This window comes from Stenella coeruleoalba, assembly GCF_951394435.1.
Source record: "Stenella coeruleoalba genome assembly, chromosome: 6".
Lineage (NCBI taxonomy): Eukaryota > Metazoa > Chordata > Mammalia > Artiodactyla > Delphinidae > Stenella > Stenella coeruleoalba.
This window is the reverse complement of record NC_137151.1, coordinates 82,691,686-82,710,392: the sequence shown is the minus strand read 5'-3', so window position 1 is coordinate 82,710,392 and position 18,707 is coordinate 82,691,686. Positions and strand designations below refer to the sequence as shown.

Sequence of the window (18,707 nt, the reverse complement as noted above, 5' to 3'; positions counted from 1 at the left end):
TGTACATTTTATAGCTGTGACTCATTTATTTTGCAACTGGAAGGTTGTACCTCTTAATCTCCCTTGCCTATTTCTTTCCTCTCACCAACCCCTCCCATCTGGCAACGACCTGTTTCTTCTCTGTATCTCTGTTTCTGTTTTGTTATGTTTGTTCATTTGCTTTCTTTTTTAGATTCCCCACAAAAGTGAAATCTTACTGTCTTTGTTTTTCTCTGTCTGACTTATTTCACTTAGCCTAATACCTTCCAAGACCATCCATGTTGTCACAAATGGCAAGATTTCATTATGGCTAATATTCTGTTGTGTATCTATCTATCTGTCTATATCTATATCTATATATACCACATCTCCTCTATCCATTCATCTATTGATGGGAATTTAGGGTGCTTCCATATCTTGGCTACTGTAAATAATGCTACAATGAATATAGGAATGCATATACCTTTTCAATTTAGTGTTTTTGTTTTCTTCAGATAAATGCCCAGGAGTGGAATTTTGGGTGATATGGTAGTTCTATTTTTAACTTTTTGAGGAAGCTCCATATTGTTCTTTGTGGTGGCTGCACCAATTTTTATTCCCACCAACAGTGCACAAAGTTCCCTTGTCTCCAAGTCCTCACCAACACGTGTTACTTATTGTCTTTTTTTTTTTTTTTTTTTTTTTTTTTTTTTTTTTTTTGCGGTACGCGGGCCTCTCACTGTTATGGCCTCTCCCGTTGCGGAGCACAGGCTCCAGACGCACAGGCTCAGCGGCCATGGCTCACGGGCCCAGCCGCTCCGTGGCATGTGGGATCTTCCCGGACCGGGGCACGAACCCGTGTCCCCTGCATCGCCAGGTGGACTCTCAACCACTGCGCCACCAGAGAAGCCCATTTATTGCCTTTTTGATAATAGCCATTCTGACAGGTGTGAGGTGATATCTCATTGTGGTTTTGACTTACATTTCTCTGATGATTAGTGATGTTGAGCATCTTTTCAGGTGCCTGGAAGTCATCTGTGTCTTCTTTGGAAAAATGTTTATTCAGATACTCTGCCCATTTTCTAATCAGGTTGTTTGTTTTTTTGATGTTGAGTTGTATGAGTTCTTTGGATATTAACCCCTTATCAGATATATTGTTTCAAATATCTTCTCACATTCAGTAGGTGGTCTTTTCATTTTATTGATAGTTTTCCTCTGCTCTGCAAAAGCTTTAGTTTGATGTGGTCCCATTGGTTTATTTTTGCTTTTGTTTCTCTTGCCTGAGGAGACAGATTTCCCCTCCCCCCACAAAACGACAAAAACACAAAACAAAACAAAAACCTACTAAAACCAATGTCAAAGAGCTTACTATGTATGTTTTTTTGTAGAAGTTTTATGGTTTCAGGTCTTACACCTAAGTCTTTAATGCATTTTGAACCACATGATTTGACATTTGAACTCTTTATTTTAATAGGATATCTACAACTTGTGGATTTTAGGCTATTCACATAGAAACCCACTAGTCCATGTTGTGCTTTCACAAATATAGGAATAAAGAATTATGACACAGTAATCAGAAGTTTCTGCCAAATTATCCATAACACTTCATGTACTCTGGGAAAAAACCTAAGCTAGAACAGTTGATAGTAAATGATCCTTTTATCACAGCACTAATAGATGGCTTCTGTTCTACTGAAATAACTCAATGGAAGATACTGAATAAAGTTTTTTGTCAATAGTACCATATGTAGAGCTAAATTAATATGGGTTCAGAAAAAAGTATCACTTATATGGGTAAGCTAACTTAAAAATCTTGTGTAGAACAAATTAACAATATGTAGCATTAAATACATACATTAAAATTAAGAAATAGAAACTCATTTTGCAAATTTATTTTCACAAAATCTTGATATGAAAACAAACACATTTAATGAATATATACATATTTATTGTACTGTATTTGTTTTTCAAAATTTGAAGTTCTTACAAAAGCTTAAATATAGTGGACCTCTCTGCCTCTCAAGCTGAATCTGTCTGGAATATTGCTATAAATAAATAGAAATCACATTTTTCTACATCCATAATTGCCTTGGCTCTAATTCATACTAATTTATAATTATGATGAAGTTTCAATAAAGTCAAGAATAATATTATGAGAACGTCTGAGTATGTACTTTAAAATTAGAATAAAATTTTTCTATATGGTGATCTATAATCTATACAAAAGTCTTTCATAATTTGTGATTCCTATTTCTTTAGGCAGAATAGAGATATTTAGATGCAATAAGCTTGACTAAAATGTATAACTGATATTGTTTGCAACTCTCTTTTGAGGCTATATCTAAGAAAAAAAGGCAGCATGAAATTGCTGTTCAACAGTCTACTTTAGAGCCACATTCTGTAGTTTGCTAATAACTTTTCCATATTATGCTGATCTGCAATTTTGAAACCATATTTTTAACCCAAGCAGTTGGCATAATTTCTAGAGCAACTGCTTTATTCTGGGAAATCTGGCTGCCATGATTAGTGGTTTGACTACAATATTTCCATACGAGTAAGTTCCCACTGATGTATTTGTGGTTTCACATACACCAAGAAATATTCTGTGATGACTGCTGGATGGAAAAGATTGTTCATCTCACAATGATCTTTCTGGCCACATAGACATACCACAATCTGTATCAGTAATCTTGAAATTTTGGCAGTCATAAATATACACTATTCTTGCCAGTATATATTCATTATTTAGATGGTTTTCTTTTGATGTTTGAGCCTTTAGGAAACGAAAGAAAAAAGAAATATGTCTCTAACATTTTTCCAGTTTTTTTTTTTTTTGAGAGAGAGAGATAGAGACTTCTCTTGCTGGAAAGGGAGTATAGTCAGAGTGGAGATGCAGCCAGGGTGCAGAAATTTCAATTGTCTCTTCAAAATATGTGCAGTTAAGTCACATAAAAGAATCAGTGAAGGGCAATAACTTGTTTTTTCTTTCAGTCTTTACCCACCTAGGAGAACAGACTCCAGTCAGCACAAAAGGACTTCATCAGAGAAGCCTTTTAACATAAAGCATCTGTCTTAAGTTTAAAAATACGACTTCAATTTTCCTCTTAAATACCATGACTGCTGACCTTTTGAAACAGAGCTGAAGTTTCTCTCTACTTGAAATTGTTCATTCTCATGAAGAACAATAATCAATTAATGCATTTATTTTAATCTCGCTTGGCCTTTCTTGAGAGCAAGCACATTCCAAAATAGCTCTCTGTGCTCTTTAAATCCTAGTTACACTGTTTTATTATACATCTGAAAAATGAATTTGCTATAGCAATTTTCCTGATAATTGTTAAAGGACAATATAAGTGGTATTACATGCAAGTCAATATTACATATTATATGATATAAAAACACTGTTGAACAGCCTTTAACATATAAAATTCAAAATGATAAAACATGGTCTTCCTTTTACTTTTCCATTAATTTTGTTTTGTTAGTTGTTAGACAATTTTCATGCATTGCTTTTTGGGACATTTTTATACAAGTTTCCTTTGACCTTCTAATTTTTAGTTGGGGAACAGTACAGGAAACAATCTGGTTTTGATGGAATCCCAAATTTTTGTAAGTGTGTGTGTTCTAAATAAACTCAGCTAGGTCATATGACTCATGTGCTTTCCATGGTCTTATTGACATTGTGTGTACAAACTTTCTAATTAATTTATTTGATCATATAGACAGTTTTAATTGTTTCTTTTAAAAAAAATTGAACTGTTTTCTAAGAAAGAGGTACTGCTTTAGAGTTTTTTGGCAAGATAACTTTGAAAGGTTTGTACAGATTTGCTCAATTTGCATGGCAAAAATAAATGCTCAAGCTCCTGTGGTTTTCAAGGACAGCTGTTTTCTCTAGTTTCAGATCTGTGATTAAGCCTTAAGGAAGGGATACAGAGTGATGAGAAACGCAGTTGGTGCCTTTGGAAGATCTAACAGGCATGCTGGGGATTTTTATGTTCTCTGTGTTTCTTTTCTTTATAGGTACAGTAATAAGAAAAACTTTACCAAAAAAGTGACACAAAGGAGTGTAATACAACATATGTCAAAGGCAAGTTTTATCTGAATACATTTCAAGAAAATATTCGAGTATTCACATTCTCACATATGAAGCTTCATTATACAACTTGTGGAGAAAAGCAGTACATATCTCTGTGAATCTAAATATTTGACTCCATGTAAACATATTTAAGAATACTTGTGCTTTGATATTGTTTCTGCTGTCCTTTTTTAAGGGATTTTGGACAGCCAGATGCATCATTTACCTAGGATTCATTGATTCAATATTTATTCATAACTGGTATGTAAATAAAAGACAAAATATTGCTTTCTATGACAACTTTTTTAAACTTTGGTTTATTTGGAGAACTTCCTTCCTTTTACGCCAAGAATAGCTAAAGTTCAGGAATGTTATGAACCCCATTACATGACTTTCCCAAAGTCAAATATCAGTCTAGATTTATAACCGTGTCATATCACAGTATGAAGTTTTAAATCCTAGTTCAGTGTTTCCCTATAGATCAGACTGAGTTGTTTTAAAGTAAATGCAGTTTACAGGAGTAATTTTTTTTTAATTACTTAAAAATTCACATAACGTATAGTTGAGAGATTTTCAAAATCAAGTGATTCTAAGAAAGTGATATTATGTTTTTCTAATAGCCATGGATAGCAGGAAGTCATGAAAGAAGTGTCCAGCTTATCTTCAGGCATTTTCCTTTTTATTTATTTTTATTTTTTTTGTGGTACGCGGGCCTCCCACTGTTGTGGCCTCTCCCGTTGCGGAGCACAGGCTCCGGACGCACAGGCTCAGCGGCCATGGCTCACGGACCTAGCCGCTCCGCGGCAGGTGGAATCTTCCCGGACCGGGGCACGAACCCGTGTCCCCTGCATCGGCAGGCGGACTCTCAACCACTGTGACACCAGGGAAGCCTGGCATTTTCCTTTTTAAATCCTTTTAAGTAGAAAAGATGAAAAATGGAGGCATTACCAGAGAACCAAGGGGAATTAAAGAGGAATTACTATAGAAACAGCTTTTTACATAATTGCATCATACTTATTACTCCCTAGCCTGCAAATGGTCTAAGTTTTCTGAAAAATGAACAGGTCAGGTATCTGTGCATAGTCACTTTGTCACATGTGGTTAGTTGGCATGTCTGAACATTTATGACTATCTCCCCACTATCTGTCCCCCACCATCTGTCTCCTCCTATTCCTTGTACTGTTGAGTACAAGTTTGGGTTTTTTGTTTTTTTTTTAATGAATGCAGATACCAAGAATAAAATAAATGGAAAACTAAATAGCTAAATGAAGTGCATACGCTTGTGTATGTGTGTGACAGAAGTTAGTTTAAGCTGAATCTTTGCCAAAATCTCTCTGCGTTCATACACTTCCTACATGTATGATAGGAAGTGTTAATATATTTTGCAAAAATCAATAAAATACTGTCTTGGAAACATCATTTAAATATATTTTTAGTAAAGTATTTTTTTAACTTTTCTATTTGTTTAATAAAGTTTTTTTAAAAAACTTTTCTGTTTTCTTTTCTGTTAAAAAGACACTTCCTATTTAATACCAATTATTAAATGATATTCATATTAAATTTTAAAAGTATATAAAAAAACAAAATGACACAAAGCAATGGAAAATAGTAACACTTTTAAATTAGTCCCAGAGCTACATTAATTTTTTCAACTATTAATAGACTTAGCCATAAAATTCTTTTATTTTTTTCTATCAAAATGTAGCCAAGAAACAAACATCTTTCTTTGCTTTCTTTGCAGGAAAGAACCAGTATCTGGATTATTTCCAGTCCATCCAGACAGCTATTTCAACTGGAACAAGTGACCTTCAGAACAGAATAGAACATAGCAGCCTAGCCAGACAGAGGGGAGGGAGTAGGCAACTGGGAAGGGCCCCAAAATGTTCCTATGAAATGTCATTTGAAGTAAGAGGACAATAAAAAACTAAGGACAAATAAATGAACTTAAAAATATTTAACGCCAATGAAAACTGTGTGACCACAACATGGCATTCAAGGAAAGATGCAGTTTGAGTCTTTACCTATCATTCTTTAACTCACATGCTCAACAAATATAGTTCTTCACCCTCTGAGTCCAGGCAATGTCCCTTAATTATAAAACATTCATCTTTGAGTCCTCACAGTCTCATTGAAGCTATAATAATCAATTAATAAAAATCAATATTAACATAATTAATATAAACAACAGTCAATTGTTTTTCCTCCCTTGAGTGAGCCAGATTTCCTTAGTCTATGAATCTATGGTGATTAATAGATGCTCATAGCAAATGTCAACGTCTTTATTTAGCAGATCATTGCTACATAAGATAAAAGTTAAAATACTGGTAAAGATTTTATCAGAAAGGACAAAGTGGTTATCTTCTCTTAAGATTTACTTGGAAGGCATGTTGTTCTTTTCTTTCACAGGGAGTATAAGAAGTTTTAGTTCACATCATTAGCAAGAAACATGCTAAAGAATCATTTAACCTTTTACTGAACGCTTTATGGGTAAAGTGTTGTGCGTGGCACCAAAGAAGATACAAAACTGTCAAAGCAATACTTCATTAAGATTTCTGGAGGATAAACAGAAAAGTTTTTTTAAAAAAACTTTATTAAACAAATAGAAAAGTTAAAAAATACTTTATTAAAATATATTTAAATGATGTTTCCAAGATAGTATTTTATTGATTTTTGCAAAATATATTAATAATGACAAGTTGATAAACTAAAAGTTACAGAGAAAATGCTATGAGATTTCAGAATGTCCTTTAACAGAGAACTTAATTAGGTCCTGCGCGTACTGGGGAATTCTTTTAAGAAGGTATCTCCTACAACTTCTAGCCAGACTCCCTTTAATGAAAACAGCAACATTTAAAAGTCTGATGCAAGTTCCAAAGTGCCTATAGAGCTGCTTGCAAACTGGAAATGTTTGGCTCAATAATTTTGAGTGTGCATCTGAATAAACACCAAAAATGTGGCTAAAGGTAAATATAAGGTAATTATATAAGCAAAGTTTTAGTTACACAGTTGTAGTGGTACTATTAGCTCACACAAAACCCAATGTTAGTGATACAGAAATAAGAAATTCAGCTATTTCAATTTATCATGTAGTGATAAATTTTTATCAGAAAAAATCAAAGTGAGCTTTCAAACTCAACTTCTTAAGTATGCCATCCTTTGTATATTATTAACTATGATTTTGGAATTAGTGTGTCTTAAGATCAATGAACTAGAGTGGAAATAAATGAATTCAGAGAAAGGCAATGTCTTCTGCTATTTAAATAATACCCAATTTCATAAAAATGCACTTGAAAGTAAAGAAATAGAAGACCATACATTATTTTAAGAGGTGGTCTCCTCACTAGAGTAAGGGAATCCCGCCTCAGATGAATTGAGAGAAATACGTTTTGAGGGAGAGAATTCTATAAGTGGGTTACATTTGGATCTTAATAACATAAGGTCAAGACATGGAATGAGTGTATAAGAATTAAGGTTTGGGTTGAATTTATGAAATGGGTGTTGGAAGGGGAAGTTCTTGAGACAGTCGTCTGAGGTTATCTAGGAAGGTGAGGACACTTAAATTAGGCACTTCCTGCATGAGACACAGGGGTCTGAGGGTAATACTAGCCATGCCCATATCAACAGTGTGTTAACAGCTCTTAAAGAGTGTAGTTTGGGTGGAGTCTGGGTTTTAGTTGTCAAAATTGAGTCCAAGATTCTTCAAAAAATTTAACAGAGGCTGAAACCCCAAATCATGAATAAATATTGAATTTGGAACTATAGATGGAAACACTGGAACAGAAAAATATTAACAGCCAGGTTTTTTTCATGGTTATGTTAAGTAACATCAAAAGGAGTAAAAACAAAAGTCAGTATTTAGAAATGCATCAACACAAAAATCTATCAGAAGTTCTATCTGAGAATGAATTCCCACAATGTGACTAAAATTTAAAAAAAAATCAAATCCAAAATACAAGAAACAGGAAGAGGTGAAGAAAATTATTGTCATTGGCCTGTCTTCATAAGCTTCACACTGGATATCTAACATTATAGACACTAGCCAGTGCTAGGTACCCAAATTTAAACATAGTTAAATATTAATATTCTAAAGGAAATTTTTGGTTCACACAGTACTTTAATACATATAGGTTTTCATTTATTAATTCAAATATTTGCCTTACTTTTCCTTTACGACAATGAACTCACTGAAGACAGGGATCTTGTCACCTTCAATTTAACAATGTCTGTTAGCAAACTTACGAGATGTTTTCCTACCCACCTAATACATGATATTCACATAGAGTAATAAATGAATTTTAGTGAACAGATGGATGAATTGTTCATTGGTGTGCAAAACTGTGCATGTGAGTCCTGTGTACCATTAAAATACTTAACATTGTGTTTTGAATAGACTCAAAACTTCATGATATTCTAATTAGCCACCACTCAAATTCTATTATCAAGTCCATCTTTTTAGGACTACCAGCCAAGATACCCTTTGTATTACTAGTTTAAAAAGGCTCTCCATTCTGAAAAGAAATATTTACGTAATACAGTTATTACACCAGATGCTTCTGGTGAAAGGAACCAAACTATGACCTCTCTCACCAGCAGGATGAAATCCATTGTTTTCACAACTGAATTATGTTTGATCATAAAGCTAAAAAGTGTGTGGGCTGTAAGAAATGAAGTTAAAGTCTTTTTCTGCTTTCTTCTTTCTCTTTCTTTCTTTTGGCACCAATCTATGACCAGGAAAATCTGGCATGAAATTAGCTTCAGAATGTGTCTAAATTAATTAGAGGTTATTTAATGAGTTATATATACAAATATAAATTATACAATTTAATTTATTTAAAATCATTTATTCTCAGCAAAATCAAACATATCATTGAGTTTACATAGAAATACAATTTGCAACTGTATCTTCATAAAAATGCACTGGTGAAATAAATGTTCATAATTAATGACCAATTATATACTATTTAATCATGCCAGTAGCAGAACTGATTACCATTGAAAATTGGTACAATAACGTATTTTAAATGTGCAAAGTACTCTATTGTGTTACCATTGATAATAAATCGCCACTAAATATATACCTATTACACAAAGCTTTATAAAGTACAATAAAAATACAAATTCTATCTGTTAAAAAAAGCCATTGATATGGCTTCTAAACATCCTCATTATACAAATTCCGAAATACTATATGACAAACAAAATTATAAAGACTCTTCTTTATGAAACATATACTACCCTCTAATTAAAGTACAACTTAGCAGATAACAGAAAGCAAACAAGAAGGCTTATATACACCACAGAACATTATGGGGATACATACAAATATAATATTGCATAAGCCTATTTGATTTCTGTTCCTAGTGAAAATGTACCTTTAGCACGTGAAGAAAATTCCCATGACTAAAGGAAAAGAAACATTTTTGAGATCTACCCTCAATCTAAGCTCATATTTTCATTAATTTAATTTTTTTTCTTATAATGTGATGAACCAAATTATAAATTTGACCATAAATTTTGCTGCACTCAGTACAAATTACAGTCTGTTACATAATGGGCAAAGGTGTAAGAAACAAACATTTTTAAAAGTCAGAGTTCATCAGCACATCAAGAATCAGCTGCAAGAAAATGTTATTGTTGATGTTAAAGACTAAACTGAGCAGCAATTTCATTTTTGTGAAAAATGAGATTCTGAGTTTAACAAAACAGATACAAATTAAATTTGCTAAATAATGTTGATAATTCATAAAGAACAGGTGCCATAGATTTTTAACAGCATCAAAACTAATGGGTCATCACAAAATAAACTCTGGTGAGAAAATATCTTTATCGAAGGAGAAAATATAGGAAGGATAGTCTTATTCAGTTCAGAAAAAATATATTTGGTAAAGTATATATGGGTAATAGATACTGCAACTATAGACAGCATATATTCCAAATGTTTTTTTCAGAAACTTCAGATCAGATGATGTTTAGTAATGTAACTTATCTCATTAGAAATTAAATTTTATTTTAAGTGTTTTGTAAATAGCAAATTTTCATTTGTTCCACAATCTTTATTTATGAAATAAATATTTAGAGTGTAGCTGATAAAAATAACTAACATTATTACCTTGCTTATACTAATAAGTACTCTAAATACATTTAGTTTAATTATTATTGGAATTTATATTTTTGTTATTTTACCTGCTAAAATGATCTGGTGGTATTATATTCAAAGTTTACATTTTCCGAATAATATGAACAACATTTCATACATAAAATGACATCTGTCTAATGAATGGTAACATGTCTATTGGTTTGAATATAGAACATATTTAGTTTGGCATTGGTGTATCTCTTCAGGACTCTGAAATGTATCTTTAAGGTATGGCTTTTGGGAAATCAGTAATAAACTAGCATCCTAGAGAATGAACTTAAATTTGAAGAAGCTAATTGTTTAGAGCTCAGACACAGGCAGATATTTGGATAATTTGTCTTTCAATTATAAAATCTTCTACAAACAAACAGAAAGGAACATAAAAGTATGATTTACTTTACAGTGAGTTGTTTTTAAAACAAAATGCTACAGTTCAACAGTGAAAGTATGAGGAAATTTTACTGAAATAATTTTCAGAAAGTTATGAGATTCAAAAATATATTGGTACATGTATAATACCTGTCATAAGTAATAATGAATAATAGATATGTATACAAAACAAATTTAACAGATTCAAGACCTCTTGTTCTTGACATCAGCACCTGCTGTCTAACGGGTCGAGACAAAATACTGTGCCTTCAAGAGTTAGTCCCATTTTGAACCCCTCCTGCAAAATAAAGTAAAATCATTAAAATAGGAAATGCTCATAGCAAAAAAAAAAAAAAAAAAAAAAAAAAAAAAACAACAACCCATAAATGAAAGAGAGTATGAGCAGAAGTTGAAATCTTCATGTTTTGATCAACTAAGAAATAATTATATGTCAAATGATGTTGGCTTGTCAAATTTTTATCAAATGCTTTTATACCCGTTAGCATTTTAAATGCTTTAAATATACATGAGGTTAGCACTCATAAGAGATAGAAGAAAACAGAAATATGTGGAATTAAGTAATTTTAAGACTTAAATGTTTCTTTTCAGTGAAGTCTACTTTATGTCATTCTACTGTTGCTTAAATACCTTGGCTTTAAAGGTCAATATTCATATAAGTAAGATAGCTAGACCTCAAGGTGATGACAGCCTGATAGTTTTCACCTTTTCTTCTTGGTTACCACTATCCAGAGCCTGGTAAAATAAATTGCATTGTATTCCCTAAATGCAATGCTGTATCCTATGTGTAACACAGGACTGCAGATCACTTCGCCATGGAGAAAGCTTCCTCTACTAGCCTTGTAGCTGCAAATTATTGCTTTGAATTCCACTCACCTCTAGCATGTTTTAGATGCTTCTAGAAGTTAAATTTCTTTTGATTTATTGAGACCAAGTACCCAATTGCCATGAAAAAAATTTTTTTGAAGATTTTTGAGTTAAAAGTTAGTGGTAAAGATGTTTGTCCTTCTCTACTCTCCAGCTCTTTTCTTTTCTGTACAAGGTAGTTGAACTATGGGCCATCTCTGGTCTTACCACCTTCCCCATCCCCATCCTTGCTCATAAAATGAAATGTAGACAAAAGTCTATTCCTGAGGAAAAGAAAATCTCTCTCTAAGAGAAGGCTTTTGTCCTCTGTTCTGCTTTGTGTTTTGTTTGATTAGATGGTATCTACTCGTGTGTTAGCCAATTGCATATCTATTTGCATTTCCTCAAGTTACTTTCATTTAGAACCAGTATTTAATGTACTTACTATAAATCCAAAGTAAACATTATGATATAGAGGAAGAAAATCATTACAAAATACAAGCCACACCTTTTTCTCTGTTAATGTTTAAAGAACACTCTTCATTATGCCTAAGCACAAAGACCACACGGCAATGCCATCACTTTAAGGATTTTTCAAAAGTACTTCTCAGTACTTGGAATACAAATTATATTTAGTTAAGTAAAATCAGAGTACTTACCATTGTTTTAAAAGCCTATTCTGGTCACAAGAGAAATATTTTGCCACATGTATGCATATTTTTTTAAACAGCCGCCAAATACTCAGAAAAGTCAATACTTTAAACTGAAAATATTGTAAATAAACTGCTTTTTAAAAGATTTTATTTGGATATCTGAGGATCTATGTACTATGTCATCTTCTGGAATATCAGATAGATAGATAGATAGATAGACAGATAGATAGGTAAGTAATGTGGATATATACTACCTTTGGAAAGATTTACCATTGTTTATTAATCAGTTCATTCTGAAATTAAACCACTATCACTTCAGTTACCCTGAAAATACTATTTATCAATGTGTTATCAGTATATGAAAGGCAGAATAGTAATCAAAGTAAAATAGGGGTCATTGTTTCAACAAAAAATGTTTGTATATCACTTACAAGAATATCTCCATGTTTTTATAAGGATTCTTTAGGAGTCGTCTTAGATTAACTTAATTACCCCTTTTGACAGACACATTGGTATATGGCTCCTTGGTTTTCTTTCCCCTTAAAATTTCCCACACATTTTCTGACCCTTCCTTCCAGGCCTCATTTAGTAAGTCATGACTTAATGCATTCTAAATCCTTCTAAGGTTTCCATATCCTCTTGAATTTTAAACGTCTGAATGAAAATAAGGCTTATTCAACTTACGTAGTGATGGAAACTATCATAAACTCATATCACACAAAATAATGATCTTATTATTGATATATTATTAAAAATATATTTTTATATAAAATACTTTCCCCAATTGCATTTTCTTACTTTGAAACATGGAGAAAAGCATATCAAGGAAGAAAAAAACTCATATGCAACAATTAACATGTTGAAGTATGTCCTTTGAGTCTCCCTCTTTTCTACCTATAAATTAAAAAAAATTAATACTAATATAAATAAATATATATTATATATAACTTATTTAATGTATTAGATATATTATATATAAATTTCTATACTCTTTTTTAATCTTAGCAGAACAAACTTGATTATTTTGAGTCCCTGTAAAACTAATTTGATGATTTTATAATGTTCTATTAATTTTAATATAATTTATTTCCTGTACTTTATAGCTATAAATAAGGTTGACTGTATGTTTTTATGCATAGAGATTTTCCACATTCATAGTTATTTTCTCCTCAGAATAGATTATATTAAAGTTTTTGACATCAAACAGAAATACAAGTATTAGTAACAAATTACTCCCCAAAGGGATGCTGTGAACTGACACTGGCCCAGCAATGATTTAGAGTGCTTGTTTCATCACAATTTCATTTGCACTCTATATTAGTAAAAAAATATAATGTTTAATTTGCTGGATTAAAATAGCTTTTATAGTTCTTAATTTGTATGTTTTCTTTGATTAGACTTAACATGTCTATAAGTATATAGCCATCTGTGGTCTTATTTTGTGAGCTACACTTTTTAATTTATCTGTTGATTATTTAGTTTCCTAATCATTTGTCTACTTACTTTAATCATGTGTACATGATATAGTTATATTTTTTAAAGAGAAAATTTAAAAGAACTATAGAAGACCTTCTATAGGTGACTATATGTACATATTTTCCTTTTCCTTATAAAAATTTCTTTCCAATTCAAAAGTCTGATATATATATAATTGTATTTCAAAAATTTTAAACTGCCCAAGGTTTCTAAAATTTATCTGAGCATTTGTTGTAGGCTTCAGCTATACATTGATCTTCTCCTAAATTATTAACCAGTTGACTTAATATCACTTAATGCAAAATTCTTTCATTGACTTGTCACTCTCCTTTTTTAATGTATTAAATTATTATAACATACAAGGTACACTTCTGGGCTATCAATACTATTAAACTGATTTGCCTGTCAGTGACATGTACTAAGAAGTTTAAATTATGTCAAATCATATAAGGATATAATTGATTTCAAATAAATATCTAATTTTCTAACAATTTATAAAAACTATGGCTTAACATTTCTGTTTAAATTCTTACATTCATGAGATATTTCTATGATTTCCTCTGAAATAAAAGAGGAAAATTAAAAATCTCACTAGGCTTATTAACTCAATATAGTTTATACAACCCATTATACTGTATTAAGTTTTTACATTATATGCAAAGATAAAAATAGTAGCTAAATGTGTGCATTCAATTAATTAGGCTAACAAGATTAATAACAAAAGTCGTTATAAATTTTAGTTAAAATATTACTTTACTTTAATTAAAGTGACCTTGCAAACACATCGTGTACTAAAAGAAACAGACAAGCAATGAGGTGGACAATGCAATAGTGATTGAGTCATTGAAAAAATAACTTCAAGTATGGGTTATAAAACCTCTTTAAACAAAACTAATAATCAGACATATACATGTGAAACTGCTTTTTGAATATTTATTAAATAAATAAAGCAAATATTAAGGTTTAGCTTTAAGAAGTTATAAGTTGTTTAAAATTATTATGAAAATAGTATACCAACCATCTCTGGCGCTACCCACCATGAAAGCAGAAAAGAATAAAAAAGACATTAAGAGTATATTAGAAATGACAAAAAGAAAACAAAAGCAAAAATACCACAGTGTAACATTATTTGACTACCATACCATTAAATCATTTCAATATAGTGTTTCTCAAACTGGGTTTCTACAAAAATCTGGAGATACAGGCTTATCTTCAAACATCTATAGAAAACATTTGTTGTGTGAAAATCTAAAAAATATTAATAGAAAGTCTTTGTGTTTTGTATAACCTTTGAGAACAAATACTACCACATCAGTGCCCATGTTTGTTTTTGTTCTTACAAAAGCATTAGTCCCAAGGTAGTACAACCATAATTGGTAAAACTAATGAAAAAGAAAATAAATTTATTTCATATGAAATAAATAAAGCATTCTCACTAAATAATCATGCACTATTTGAATGAAAGTCTCGTAGTATTTTAACTACCGAAAAGATGTGGGGAAATTGTGTCATCAAACAAGATACATGCTGATATCAACAGAAGTATGATGTTGGTGGTTTTAGTTTCAGCCAAATAAAATAATCCATGCTGTTATATTAAAGTTCTTAATCTGAATTTTATTAGGTGTTGTAATTTCGCTTTTATTTAATTTATAAGTTTTGAATTAATAGTTGTATAAGAACTATAAGGATAAAATGTATATAACTTTTTTTGTAAATATTTAAGAAATGTTATAGAAATAGTTTACAGTTTAAGTCAATATTAAGGATTTAAAATAATTTTTCATGCAAAAGGGAATTATAAATCACCCAACTTGAGAAATTTTTGTTTTGACATATTCTTTAAAAACCTCAAGGTATGTTAAACAATCCAACTTTTAAAATGCAGAGGCATTATTATATCTATAATAATAAGGATATTCACATAATACCTAGAAGACTGCTTCACACCTTCAGTCCAAAATCAGTGAAAGGATATTTATTATCTTTCTAGGAAGCAGTGTTTTATCAGTGTTAGAAGATCATAATCCACCCCTCAACTTTTTTTTTCCCAGGAAATGAAGCATAGAGAGTGAATGTATTAACCCAGGCCTAATAAATAAAAACCACTCCATCTCTTCACCACATCTTCTCAATCAGCTTCATATAATTGGTCTCTGCCTGAATTCTTCTGTGTATATATTGTCTTTTTGATGAAAAATAGGATATAATAACTTCATCAAAATGTAAAGGGAAATATAAAGAGAAGACTTTATTATAGTGCTTATAAGACTAATTACTAATCATCGCCCACTGTACAAAGCTTCTAAACCAATATCTTCAAACTTCCAGAACAATTCAGAATTGAAAAATAAAAGGGAGAGAAAGGAATGAAAACTCAATTGGACTACATTCCTAAGGAAGCTGTCATTTGGTGTCTGCTGTTTCAGTAAGAGCCCAGAAGTTATGAACTATAGTTACAATGCTTCCTATTATTTTATACCCCTCTTCCTTTGGAATTCTTCGTTTTAGCTCTCAGCTTTATTTATTAATTGAGGTAACATTGGTTTATAACATTATATAAGTTTCATGTGTGCAACATCATATTTCGACTTCTGTACACAGGACAGTGTGTTCACCATCAAAAGTTTAGTTTCTTTTTTTTTTTGGCCTCTCCTGTTGTGGAGCACAGGCTCCGGATGCGCAGGCTCAGCGGCCATGGCTCACGGGTCCAGCCGCCCCGCGGCATGTGGGATCTTCCCGGACCAGGGCACGAACCTGTGTCCCCTGCATCAGCAGGCGGACTCTCAACCACTGCGCCGCGGGACGGGAAGCTCCCAAAAGTTTATTTTCTGACCATCACCATACAGTTGACCCCCTTTACAATGTTTCTTTTTAAGAGACTGATTTCATTCTTACAATGATTTTCCTTCACCCGTTCACAATTCTGAAATTCATAATTGTTAATTGTTAAGACTGAGATCAAATCTTATAAGTCTAGTGCAATGACCTTTCAATTTTTGGATTTTGAATAATTAACTCATGAAGAATTTATGTTATTTTGTATAAAAAAAAGAACCATGTTTTTGCCACTGTAAATCGCACCATTAAGAACAAAACACAACGAAACCTTATCCGTAGCATCTGTCTGAGTATTTTTAGGACTAAATGTATGTTATTGTTATTTTAAAGTAATTATTTTAAGTAAGTTGATAACAGTTCAAGGGAAGGGTAGTTTTAGTAATAACATTCTCTTAGTCCCATAGAAAAAAGAAAACAAAAACATTTATGCGCCAATCTGTTAAAATAGTCACCTGCATCTCATCTAATTTTGATTGAATATCTGGAGGGAAATCCCCTGCTCCACAGTTAAATGGGTCAAAAGGTTCTGCTCCAAATAGGTCCCGTTCTAAAAGGAAGAAAATAATTTAGTATATGAAATGACAAGGAGTGAGTTGGGGTGAGTTAGGTTTCAAAGGCAGGATTATATAAAGAAGCACCTGCATGACCAAATGAGCCCCTATCCACACATACTTTATGTTGGGCTTTCCTGAGCTTAGACTAGTTAAACACCAACAAGCAAGCAAAGATCCGCTTTTATGACGATTTAAAAACTATTTGGTTACAAAGAATTATTATTCAGAGAGGTTTCTGTGTCTTTAAGTAAGACTTAATATCAAATTCACCAAATATTTGATAATTAATATATTACAATACCTACACTTTACTAAAGCAATTTAAATGTACTAAAATTAACGTATTACTCACTGAAACTTCTCTATTCCATTTATTGATGACTCTGCAACACAATAGCGAAGCAATAGGTAGGACCTAGTAGATTAGGAAGTAGTTTAACTCACAGTTCATGTACTTTAATCTCACCTTTCAGCCAGAAAAAATTTAAGGCACATCATCTCATGTAGTATAAAATCATATCACCTTCCTAGATAACCACAATGAGACAGGTTCTTTAAAAATGCCTCTTTTCCCCCAAACAAATTTCCTTTAAAAAAAATAGCAGTAATTGAGTATCAAAAAGCTCTCTGTGCATATATTTTAAAGTCTGCATTGGTTTTTTAATCATTAAAGAAGTATCAAAGTTAAAATTGATGTTTGTAATTGATAGGACTATGACTTAATTTATGATTTAAAATTCCTTTTTAATTTAAGAAATTTCTTTCCTCTGAATCAATTTAAATGCAGCCTTAACTGACAAAAAATTAAATTATATATGGGCAAGGGAATTTATAATGTATCAAGACTTTCATTTTTCAGGAAACTATATTCTCTAAATTAAATGCTTTGTAAGAAATAATATTTATGCTACTTGAGTTCTATTATATCTTCTAAATCATTGTGACTCCCATTATGAAAGATTCTTGCTTCTCTAGTTACAATTATTTTTTCAGATTCATGTATTAAGTTAATAAATGTAAAATGTTTAGAAGCTCCTGGTTCTGGTAAGTATTGTATAAATAAGAAGGACATATAATTTATCTTCCAAATAAAGACACTTTTAAGAGTGAAAGGAGTGCTACCAAGTTTCACCAGGATGAAGGGTATAAGACAGGGTACTCCTAAACAAATGGGAATTTACTCTCACCATACATATAACTGATGGGTATTATTATTGTTGTTACTATATATTTTCCTCAGTCCGATGTTTATTGTAGGCAATAAACCAGAACTTAGAGAAAAGAGGAACTGTTCTTTGGAGGTGTATCCTGGTTACCACTGTACCACGAACACATCAAGCAATGCTTTACATGTGGTACATGCTTGTCAAAAGAAATGAATTAATAAAGAGGAAATAGAGTTGTCAGGAGGAACAGAGATTCTCATTACACAGGTTTTCTAAAGTTGGGACTCAAAATCACCAGAGATTTCAGATGGGCTTAAGGGATCCTTAACATTCCGGAAATGCAATGCAAAATTTTGTATGAGTGGGCATGTTGTGTTTTTCTGTGAAGAGGTTTAACTTTTATCATATACTCAAGGGTCCACAACTCCCCCACAAGTCAAAAAAGTACTACTTTACATATTAAGTAGACATATCAATACCAGGCAAATTAATAAATATAATAGAGCTCTTTGGCATATTTTGGTCAGCTCAGATGGATCTAAAATTCATAACAAAAAGTCATATAAGTCCAATTTTCAATTTAAAAAGATTTGCTATGTAATTAATGACATGAAA

The 18,707-nt window shown here is 31.7% G+C and overlaps 1 protein-coding gene across 7 annotated transcripts in view; it reads right to left on the bottom strand.

Moving 5' to 3' along the window:
* Nucleotides 1–8,864: 8,864 nt before the first annotated feature.
* Nucleotides 8,865–18,707, bottom strand: part of GULP1 (GULP PTB domain containing engulfment adaptor 1) — a 266,852-nt gene continuing 257,009 nt past the window's right edge. For 5 of the 7 annotated variants that reach the window (XM_079924619.1, XM_079924612.1, XM_079924618.1 and 2 more), the window contains 2 exons: nucleotides 16,825–16,919; nucleotides 8,865–10,836 (listed from right to left, as the gene is read on the bottom strand). In XM_079924619.1, the coding sequence (XP_079780745.1) occupies nucleotides 10,765–10,836; nucleotides 16,825–16,919 (167 nt within the window). In that variant the 3' untranslated portion in view covers nucleotides 8,865–10,764. Of the gene's footprint in view, nucleotides 10,837–16,824; nucleotides 16,920–17,278; nucleotides 17,342–18,707 lie in introns of those variants that run through there. The other 2 variants (XM_079924615.1, XM_079924617.1) reach the window with 2 other exon arrangements.